This window comes from Pterocles gutturalis, unplaced genomic scaffold (genome assembly GCF_000699245.1).
Source record: "Pterocles gutturalis isolate BGI_N339 unplaced genomic scaffold, ASM69924v1 scaffold21320, whole genome shotgun sequence".
NCBI lineage: Eukaryota > Metazoa > Chordata > Aves > Pterocliformes > Pteroclidae > Pterocles > Pterocles gutturalis.
In genome coordinates this window covers 77-11,190 of record NW_010146419.1, presented here as the reverse complement: position 1 = coordinate 11,190, position 11,114 = coordinate 77, and the positions used below count along the sequence as shown (strand labels likewise).

Here is an 11,114-nt window from a genome sequence, read left to right as displayed (position 1 = left end):
TTTTAAAATCAGATTGTATATATCCTTGTGGTACTCCACCTTTCCCTCATGGTTCATGGGATATATATGATATAACTTTATAGATGTATAGATGAAGAAACTAAAATATTGGCAATGTAAATGTCTACCTGTAAGCTCATAACCTAACATTTGTTTATACTGGGTGGGCAACATGATAGCATGATTCATCTGTCTTATTTTAGACCTGTGTCTTGGATGAGAGAGGACTGGTACTGTCCATTTATCTCTGTGAAGTATGAAGTAAAATGCATGTTTACATTTTTACAATGAATAATTCTGAATTGAGTAGATGAACTTCACACAATTAGTTCCTAGAAATCCAAAAACAAAGCGTCTGAACTTTTGCAGTGTCTTAAGTGGTGATATAACATATTGCTATGAATTTAAGCCTGTCTGTTTAGGTTTCATTGTATTAATTTATTGCAGGTGGATAAGATTCATCTTTCCCCTACAGAATGGGTGGGAAGAATGAAACCAGTGTCATGCATTTCATTCTCCTGGGTTTTCCCACCACTGCTGAACTGCAGCTGCTCCTCTTCTCTGCTTTACTTCTGGCCTATTTATTAACTGTGTTGGAAAACTTCCTTATCATTCTCATCATCCAAACAAACCACAGTCTGCAAAAACCCATGTATTTCTTCCTAGGAAATCTATCTTTCTTAGAGATCTGGTATGTTTCTGTCATTGAGCCAAAGATGGTCACAGATCTCCTCTCTCAAGACAAACGTATCTCATTCCAGGGGTGCATGACACAGTTGTATTTCTTTGTGACTTTTGTTTGTACTGAGTATATTCTGTTAGCTGTCATGGCCTATGACCGCTTCTTGGCCATATGCAAACCTCTCCGGTATTCGCTCATTATGAGTCGTCAGTTCTGTGCTAAGCTGACAGCTGGTTGTTGGATGTGTGGTTTGATCACTTCTTCCATCAAGCTCAGCTTTATAGCCCAGCTCTCATTCTGTGATGTGGACAAAATTAATCACTATTTCTGTGATATTTCACCCCTACTGAATATCTCTTGCAGTGATTCCTCTTCGGCTGAGCTAGCGGACTTCATGTTGGCTCTCATGGTCATCATGGTGCCTCTGTGTACTGTGGTCACCTCCTATATGTGCATCATGTTCACTGTGTTGAGGACTCCCTCTTCTCAGGGGAGGCAAAAGGCCTTTTCCACCTGCAGCTCCCACTTGGCTGTGGTGGTATTGTTCTACTCCACCACTCTTTTCACTTACGCCCACCCTAAGGTCATGTACACTTACAGTGCTAACAAGTTGGTATCAATCTCGTACACGGTAGTTGTGCCACTTCTGAATCCTTTCATATATTGTCTTAGAAACAAGGAAGTCAGGTTTGCCCTGAGGAAGACCTTTAGTTGCACAAGACACACGTAAGAAATCAACTAAAACTTCTGGAGAAGGGGCTTTGCTTATGAAGATCAATTGGCAGCGCCCATGAACTAAAGTCAGGAGGTCCAGACCTTAATCCACACCAGAGTGAAATTCTCCTATTCACGCACCCAGTAATCATATTTACTGAACTAGAGACCTTGATAAATCTACTTTTGATCTATGTATATACTACAGTTTTAGGTTAGGAGAGTTTTTGCTTGTTTGTTTCCCCCCTATGATTCTATGCTGCCTACCTTTCTTAGAAGTCTTCAGCTGAATGACTGTTCCAGTTTTAAAGAGAAGGTTTAGCAATGCCAGAAACTGAACCTGATTTTGTTTGCCCTAGATAGATTACTAGGTCCAGAAAACATTGTCTGTGATTGTAAAAGGCATGTAAAATGCAGAAATCTACATCTGATTTCATAGAATTATAGAATCACAGAATGGTTTGGGTTGGAAGGGACCTTAAAGATCATCTAGTTCCACCCCCCTGCCATGGGCAGGGACACCTCCCACTAGCCCAGGTTGCCCAAAGCCTCATCCAGCCTGGCCTTGAACCCCTCCAGGGATGGGGCATCCACAGCTTCTCTGGGCAACCTGGGTCACTGCTTCACCACCCTTGTAGTAGAAAATTTCTTCCTAATATCTAACCTAAGTCTTCCCTCCTTCAGCTTAAAACCATTATCTCTTGTCCTGTCACTACACTCCCTGATGAAGAGTCCCCTCCCATCTCTCCTGTAGCCCTCTTTCACCACTGGAATGTGCTCTAAGGTCTCCCTGAAGCCTTCTCTACCCCAGGCTGAAAAACTCCAACACTCTCAGCCTGTCCTCATACGAGAGGTGCTCCAGCCTCTGACCATCTTCGTGACCCTCGTGACCCTCTTCTGTACCTGCTTCAAGAGGTCTGTCCTGGTTTCAGCTGGGACAGAGTTGACTTTCTTCACAGTAGCTAGTGCGAGGCTGTGTTTTGGATTTATGATGGGAAGAAGGCTGATCCCATAGAGATGTTTATAATTGTTGCCAGGACAGCCAATGACTTTTCAGCTTCTCTGCTCTGCCCGTGTCTGCAGGTGCAGGAGAAGCTGGGAGGGAGCTCAGCCCCAGTGACCAGCCCAGGATTTGATCTGAAGTTTAGGATTGAGACCCAAACTGGCCAATGGTCTATTCCATATCATGCATGGCATGCCCAGTATAGAGGTGAAAATTTGTCTGGAAGTGCTCTCTCTTTCCAGGTCAGCTCTGTTCGGGTTGTCTCTTGCTCTGGGTTGTCTCCCTCTGGGTTGCTCCTCTCCCAGGGTCATCTCGGTCCCTCAGTCAGCTCTTGTTTGTGGACACTCAGGCTCTTATCTCTGTTCTGGGGTTGCAGTTTCGGGACTTTCCCTGCTCCCGGATCGTTAGCCGGGAACGGGCTGAGCCTTGGCCACTGGGTGGTGAGCAGTGTCACTGTGTATCACTCATTCTTATATTTGTATATATTACTATTATCATTTTTATTGTTATCAATATTATTGTAGCTTAGTTATTAAATTGTTCTTATTTCAACCCATGAGTCTCTTTTCCCTTCACCCATTTAATTCTGTCCCCCGTTCCCAGGAGGAGGGACGGTGAGTGAGCTGTTGTGTTTTGGCCACCAGCCAGGGTCACAACTACAAGGTCCATGTGTCTCATGCTGGGGGGGCCCGAGCTGAATGCAGTACTGCTGGTGGGGTCTCATGAGAGTGGAGCAGAGGGGGAGAACCACCTCCTTCAACCTGCTGCTAATGCTTCTTTTGGTGCAGCCCAGACACAGTTGGCTTTCTGGGCTGATGTATTTAGTCTGAAATTCTGTTACTGTCCCTGGACAGAAATAGGCACTGGAAAAGTAATCTGAGCTTTCTTAGATACTGATGTAGGATAAAAAGAAGCATCCTCTGAAGAGACAACTTTTCTAATACAGGAACAGAGGGATTATGATGTGAGTAGGTCATGCTTTGGTGTCACTTGGACTCAGTCTCTGGTTGACACTAGGGCCCTGGTGCCCTGAATAACCTTATTGTACCCAGGGCACACCAAATAAAAGAAATTCAGAAACACCTGACAGGATAGATCACTTTAATCTTGCCTTTCATGCTGCATGAGCCTTTGATCCAGCAGTTTTCCAGCAGGAGTCGGAGTCATGACCTGACTCACGTGTAAGGGTGTTTTATGCTGAAATGGAATTGTAACTATGATCTCATGGTACTGACTTTGGACTTTGTAGCCATGAGGTTGATAAAGGATCCTGAGAAACAAGAAAAGTAACAAGATGTGCAGAAATATGCAACTATGCAGGACGTGAGAAAGATAAGGAGGAACTGAGAGTAACTAATTAGTATAACTTAGTTATTTCAAAAGTTGTGTTCCCATAGTTTTGAAAGTTGCGTTCCCAGGACTGAAGATAGCTAATAGTGACTCTATTGTTAGGAAATTAGAATCATTGTATTCAATTAGTAGCTGCTGAATCTGCAAGAGCTCTGTATAAAAGTATGTAAGCAACACACAATAAATGTCATTCACCGTCATCATATTGGTGCGTCTGAGTGGTGTCCAGGAATTCTGCACACTGACTACACTCACGGACTACCATCTAAGACTTTCCATTGAGTATGAAGCTGATACTCACGGACACAGCTGATGCATCTGAGGCAAACATTGATTATCTGTGGGAAAATCTGATTATCACTTAGAAGATGCCTCTGAGAAATATACTCCATGCTCAGAATGTCACAGTGATTCAAAATGTTTAATACTCTGTAACAAACAAATAAAAATAAGATAAAAAACTGTCAGCTGAGTGTGTATCTATACGGTCAAGTTGAATGCGGATTTGAGTTTATAAATGAGACCATGGTTTCTGATGTTCTACGCTCTGTACTAGCAGACTGCCTTTTCAGATTTTGTAGTTAATGAAACATCTAGCTTTCCAGAGAGGAAACCTTAAGACACTTGCTGGAAAAACCTGTTTTGTGCATACTGTTGCCAAGGACACAACTGATCCATACAAGACTTCCTGAGCTCTTGAGCACAATGTTAAGGAGAGATGTCAAGAACAGCTTCAGGTTAACCACACTGGGAAGCTATCACCAGAAATGTAACGTGCTGGCTGTATTCCAGGTAATGGCAAAAAAATTGCTATGAGAAAATAGGTAATGAATATAATATGAATAAATACAATATGAACCATGGCATGGGAAAGGAGCAAAAAACAAAAAAAATCCAGTAGTTCTTTGGTTTTGCATTTGAGATCAAGAGCCACAGAGATACGTAGCTATATAAGCATGGATTCCTCCAAAACTACCTAAAAATTAGTCGTCTAAGTCTAATGTCTAATTATACATCTAAACAAACTACCCTAGGCTCCTTTACTATTCATGGACATGAATTGTCACCACCAGAGGGTATTTACTCTCTTTATCTTTGACATAGGCCTTTAACATCTAGATGTTGTGAATCATCCTCCAAAGGTGACTATTTCTCTCACGAATTTTAAGACAGCCTGTGATGCCAGGATCAGACTTGTGTGTTAGCTGCCGTTTAGCCCCAGCAGGCAGGTAAGCCCCAAACACCTCCTTGCTCACTCTCCCATCAGTGGAGTAGGGGAGAGAATCAGAAAGGTAAAAGTGAGAAAACTTGTGGGCTGGGATAGAGACAGCTTAATAAATAAAGTAAAAGCTGCACGTACAAGCAAAGCAAAACAAGGAATCCATTCACCACTTTCCATCAGCATGCGGGTATTCAGCCATTTCCAGGAAAGTGGGGCTTCATCACACGTAATGGTTACTGGGGAAGACAAATGCCATAACTGAGTGTCTCCCCTTCCTCCTTCCTCCCCCAGTTTTTATTGCTGAGCATGATGTCATATGGTCTGGAATACCCTTTGGTCAGTTGGGGTCAGCTGTCCCAGCTGTGTCGCCTCCCAGCTTCTCGTGTACCCCCAGCCTGCTTGCTGGTGGGGTGGGGTGAGAAGCCTTGATGCTGTACAAGGACTGTTCAGCAATAACTGAAACATTCCTGTGTTATCAGCACTGCTTTCATCAGAAATCCAAAACATAGCTCCATACTATGAAGAAATTTAACTCTATCCCAGACAAAATCATTACAGTGTCAAGCCCACTTTTTTTCTTATTACAGTATAGTGAAGTAAAGCATTTATACACCAATGATCACCTAACCTATTTCTCCCCTGATTTCATTTGTTCACATATAAACTGAAAGCCATAGCATTTCAGTACTCTTTAGGGAGCTTTCCATCGAAATATTAAACTTTGCAAGTTATGTAACTCCTCTGATACAGTGACTTGGCTACACACATTGACTGGTTTAAAAGCATTCATCTGAAGGTGATTGCTTTGAAATTATGTCAAGAAAATCCTTCAAATATACAGTGAGAGGATTATTGTCTAATTGTTATGGTTTTTTATATCCACTAACAATGATATAGTTAGATCACCTGAAACAAATAATCAATTTCCTAAGCAGCAGGGGTCCTGAAGTGTTCTCAGGGAAGCAAAGAACATAGACAAGTGTTATACAAACACAAACCTTCTGAGAATGCAAGTTCTCTTTTGCATCTAAAAGTTTACTTCTGGAAGCTTTCTTAATGAACACTTTTGTAAATTCAAGGTTAGGTGCCTTTAGAGTATTGTAAATAAATCACCTCCCACAAGTAAGCAGATAAGAATAGGAGCCCCATCCTAGCTCTTGAGATCCTTACCATCTCTCTCTCTCATCTGCCTCTGGGAGCTGGTGAGAATGTATGCAAAAATCAGATAGCCTGGCTGCAGAAGGTATTTATCTATCATGAGCCACAAAATTTGGGAAGCTTTTATATCAGTAAAAGAAAAAGAAACTCTTTCATGTAGATTTATTTAAAACCAACCTCCAAAAGAAAGAAATTAACATAATCTACTGACACCAAATGTGATGCTCCTGCGTTGAAAAATAACATTACATCCCAGCGTGTCTGAGATACCCACACAAGAGCTGTGAGATGCTTTTTTCACCCTGGAGTGGTTCCTGGAATCCAGGGCAAATTTTTCTTAGAGTCTGGATCCTCTAAATTTTAGGAGGTGAGTATCCTCTCCTGGCAAGTCAGAGAAGAGAGCACATTTAGAGAAAACTTGTTTTTGTTTAGGTAAGGGAAGCACATCAGCTGTGAAAAAGGCAGTGGCGTCTGTTCTGTTTTGGTATTTTGGAAGGAAGTGTTTTGCTTATTGGAAAGAAATCTAAAAGGGGCAGGAAGATTTCTATGTAAGAAACAGCGAAAAAAGTAGGGATGGAAGAGACACAGAAGCAGCATTGCACTTCATTATTTGAGTGTTCTTCTTGCTTTCTCTTTTGCAGGCAAAGACAAATGGCACAAGGGAAAAATAGCTCATTTGAGGTTCAGATGCCTGCTGTGAAGATCTAAGACTCTCCAGGCTGAATCCCTAGTGTTTTTATGCACACCTACTAAAGTATAGCTCATATTGAGCAACATGCTATGGAGAATGCCCTCACCACCAGCAAGATTAAAGGCCAGTGATCTATTTATTGCCAAGAAACTACTGAAAAAAATACACTGAGTAGAAAAAATGCTCAAAGTTTTCAGCAATGTGTTCAAGAAATCTGAATTCCAAAACCACACCTGGGTTTAATCACGATATTACAAGGTATGTGTATTGTGGTTTGTGAAGTCTGAGGTTTGCTTTGCTAAGTTTAGTGATAGAACTGGATTAAAACTAGTTGTGTCTTTATTTTGATTCCATAGCACTTAAATGGGGCTTATGAATCCAGATAGTTCTTCTGGAAAGTAAGTCCATTAACAAGCAGCCAGTATTTAATGGGTTTACATTAGTCATCCCAGACTTTCTGTTTGATCAACAAAGAGACAGACAATTCTAGAGACTTCTTCAGGTCTCAGGTGAATCAAAAATCTTCCTAAAGTGCCCCTCTCACTGGCTATAAAAGCATCTCCAGCAGCTTCTAAAGCAGTAGTACTTGTTTTCTCTACAAAATTATTTTTAAAATGATATAGGGTACCTTTCAATTGAAAATATGTTTATTATTATGAAATTATTTCATAAGTTTGTATCTGATACATTTAAATCATTGATGGTTACACATAAAAACAGAATAAAATAAAGATTTTAAAAATAAGGACAACTAGGTCAGAGAAGATTACTTATCTATCAAATGGTTGACTAAACTGACTTCCATTATTAACATTTTCTTTTATATTGTTGTGGATAAAATTATCTATTTTTTTTCCTCATTTTCTTGCTAGCTTGATTGCTTTTCTAATGAAGACTGGTTTTTCTCTATGTTTTAAGGAAGTATGTTAGGACTAGAAGAATCACACTGTGGATGCATCTATTTCTTTTGACAATAGAGGACGCAATAGACACCAGGCTTAGACTGGATGCTTAACCTTGACTGTTTAAACTTAACTTCTCTGTACACAAAAAAAAGCAAGGGAAACTAGCCAAAATATTTGATGAGCAAGGTTATGCAAAGCTCTTTCTGCAAAGTTATTTCCTTTCTAAGATACATGGATAAAAGAAGAGTAAAGAAGCAGCAAATAGGGCTTCGGAGGGAAGAAGCCAGAGCTTCTGCAGAGCTGAGGGTACATTTCAAGGATTATAAAGAGATGGCTGAAGTAATGTGTTAAAAATTAATTCAGTGTTCTTAAAAGATTAGGTAGGTGGGGGTTATGATAATGTATCTAATGGAAATTACAACAGAGCAAACAAAATAACAGTAACTGGATGGGGATCCATATCACTCAGCTTTATACATCTATGTACATCTTCATACGTACAGAATAGTTAGCTACGACTGAGTTGGACTTCCTTTTAGGTCAACAGAGAGAAACAGAAAATCCTAGAACATTATTCATACCTTCTATGGTAAATATCCTAAAGTGGGAGTGTGTACTTCTATCCACTGAATTTAAAGGTAACCTAAATTATTACTTCTAACGTAGGCATAAACCCACTGCATATATTCAAGCCTAGGTGAAATGACACCTAATTTTATGAAAAAAAAAGACTAAAAATAATTGAAAAGGAGTCACTTGAAATGTTCTGTCAATTAATATTCTTTTGAACATCCTGTGTGAACATTTTAATAGAGAAAATTTATTTAAGAAATCTCAACATTTGAGGGTTTTGTTCCAAGTACTTTTAAAAAAAGAAAAAACCTCAATTTCTCACAGAAAGAAATGTTGCCTTTTTTAAGTAATAGGCCTTTTTCTTTTTCAAATTATGCACAATTTTTCATGCATTTCTCGGCTCGTGTATCCTTTAAATTGTTTTGCATCAACTGAAGACTGACTAATATTAATTTGTTCTTCTGTTGAGGGGAGAGCAGTCTTTTGTGGGTTAGCTGCTATCTTAGGGTGAGATTTTTCTGCCCTGTTACATCTGAAAGAGTTGTTCAGACTAACTGTAGGATGAAATGCCTGTTCCTTGATTGATTGTAAAGTACACTTTAAAATATGTTGGATGAACTGCATGCAAAGTATTTCCTTACACTGAAGAGAATATAACAGGGTAATTGGTTCATCTGTAAATGAATATGTTAGAAAAATCTTCAGATATGATAGATGAATCCATTTTCCATTGTTTTACATCTGTCTCTGTATTTTTCATGTTTCTTATGTTTCATATATCCTTGCGTTTATCTAATTACTTCTCCAGGAAAAGTGTCTGAAGTCCACTCCATCCTGATTTCTTAGCTGAACATCATCTGAAAGGAAACATGGAAAACCACACCAAGGTAACTGAGTTCATTTTGGTTGGGTTCAAACCTCATCCAGGATCGCAGCTCCTCCTCTCTGTTCTCTTCTCAACAATGTATGTTGTCACTGTGGCAGGAAATGCCTGCATGATCCTCATCATTAGAATGGACTCCAAGTTGCACACTCCCATGTACTTTTTCCTAGAGAACTTGTCCATCTTGGACATCTGCTATTCTTCTGTCATCACTCCCAAAGCAGCACTGATGTTCTCATTGGGCAGAAGAATCGTTTCCTACAATGGCTGTGCATCTCAAATGTTCTTCTTGTCTCTCTTTGGCACAACAGAAGCCTTCTTCCTTGCTGTGATGGCTTATGATCGCTTCACTGCCATCTGCAATCCACTGCTCTACCACATCGTTATGAATAAAAGACTTTGTGTTTTCATGGTGGTGGGCTCTTATCTGTCAGGCTGCATCAATTGCACCATCCAGACAGGCTTTACATTCAGTTTGTCCTTTTGTGGGCCCAAAGAAATAAACCACTTTTTCTGTGATGTTCCTGCAGTGACACATGCCTCCTGCACAGACACAGTGGTTAATGAAACAGTAATGCTGGCTGTATGTGGATCAATTATAGTCGGCACTGCCTTGGTGGTTTTTATCTCCTACGGTTATATAATCATCACTATTGTCCACATGCCTTCAGCTGAGAGGAGGCGCAAGTCCTTCTCCACTTGCTCTTCTCACATGCTGGCTGTCAGCTTGTTCTTTGGGACTGTTTTCTTCATGTATGCTCAGCCTGGGGCCACATCTTCACCTGACAAAAACAACATCATCTCTGTCCTCTATACTGTTGTTATTCCCACGCTAAACCCTTTCATCTACACCCTCCAAAACAAGGAGGTAAAAGTCTATCTGAAAAAACAGTTAAAAAGGAAACGCTTCTTTTAGTACCTTTCCTAAGGATGGCAATGACCACAGTGTCCAATTTGCTACAGACAGATGTTCAGAGTGGACATCAAGGGACATCAGGGCTTCCTTTCAAGAGTCTTTTGTGATTATAGATGGCCAGCATCACGGATGAAAGCAGGAGGTGTAAAAGAAAGCTAGGAGAATCAGATCAGATGAAGCTGTGGATCCATTTAGTCAGATTTAGACATCTAGAATCCATCTGAGCTGTTCAAAAGGCACAAGCATTTTAAAGCCATAATTAATCTAACTGTGCATTAGACATTTAAAATGGGACATAAACCCCATTTCTATGCATTGGAACACAGCCAGTTCAGATGGAGACATTCTCACTGTAAACATCCAAAGATAAACTAGGTCAGTCAAGAGTGAACTGAATGATTTATTTGTCTGGGATTCCTCATTCTTTAAACTATTTTTTTTCTTTATTTTCCTTTTTATCACTCCTATTATAAATGAGTGGGACCACTGAAATTTGGGTTCCAACCATCAAGCACTGATGGGTAATTGAAATTGTGTCTGAAGTGCTTTCTAACAACAACAAAAAAAGCAATATACAGCTGAATTCTGGTTCTATATGTTTGTGTGCATGCTCGCATGAGTGTTTGTAACAGGATGGGAGCTATTTCTCTGTGATAGATACACTTGTAACTACACACTCTGACATCGTATGATGATAATATGTTTAAATTCAACTTTACAGCTGCTCGCAGTGGTTCAAAATTGTGATTTAAAAATGCTCATTTCAAAAAAAAATACACCAACTTGAAACTTCTGCATCAAGTGCCTGAATCATGACCTCTTGAGTTATCATGTAAACACTCTCCTACCAGAAGACTGCACAAGTTTTGACTGTTTCCACAGATGGAGACTCCACAACCTCCCTCAGAAACTCATTCCAGTGTTCAACAGGCCTCAGAGTAAAAAATATTTTTCTAATGTTTAAAAGGAATGTCCTGTATTTCAGTTTGTTCCTATTGCCCTGCTGCTGGGCACCAC

The 11,114-nt window shown here is 40.1% G+C and overlaps 2 protein-coding genes across 2 annotated transcripts; both read left to right on the top strand.

Annotated features, from left to right (window-relative positions):
* Positions 1 to 476: 476 nt before the first annotated feature.
* Positions 477 to 1,412, top strand: LOC104458003 (olfactory receptor 6Y1-like). Its single transcript, XM_010085743.1, has one exon. The coding sequence runs from the start codon at positions 477 to 479 to the stop codon at positions 1,410 to 1,412; it is 936 nt and encodes a 311-aa protein (XP_010084045.1).
* Positions 1,413 to 9,167: 7,755 nt separating this feature from the next.
* On the top strand, positions 9,168 to 10,097 carry LOC104458789 (olfactory receptor 12-like). Its single transcript, XM_010085741.1, has one exon. It carries the CDS (start codon positions 9,168 to 9,170, stop codon positions 10,095 to 10,097), a length of 930 nt encoding a protein of 309 aa, XP_010084043.1.
* The last annotated feature ends 1,017 nt before the right edge of the window (positions 10,098 to 11,114 follow it).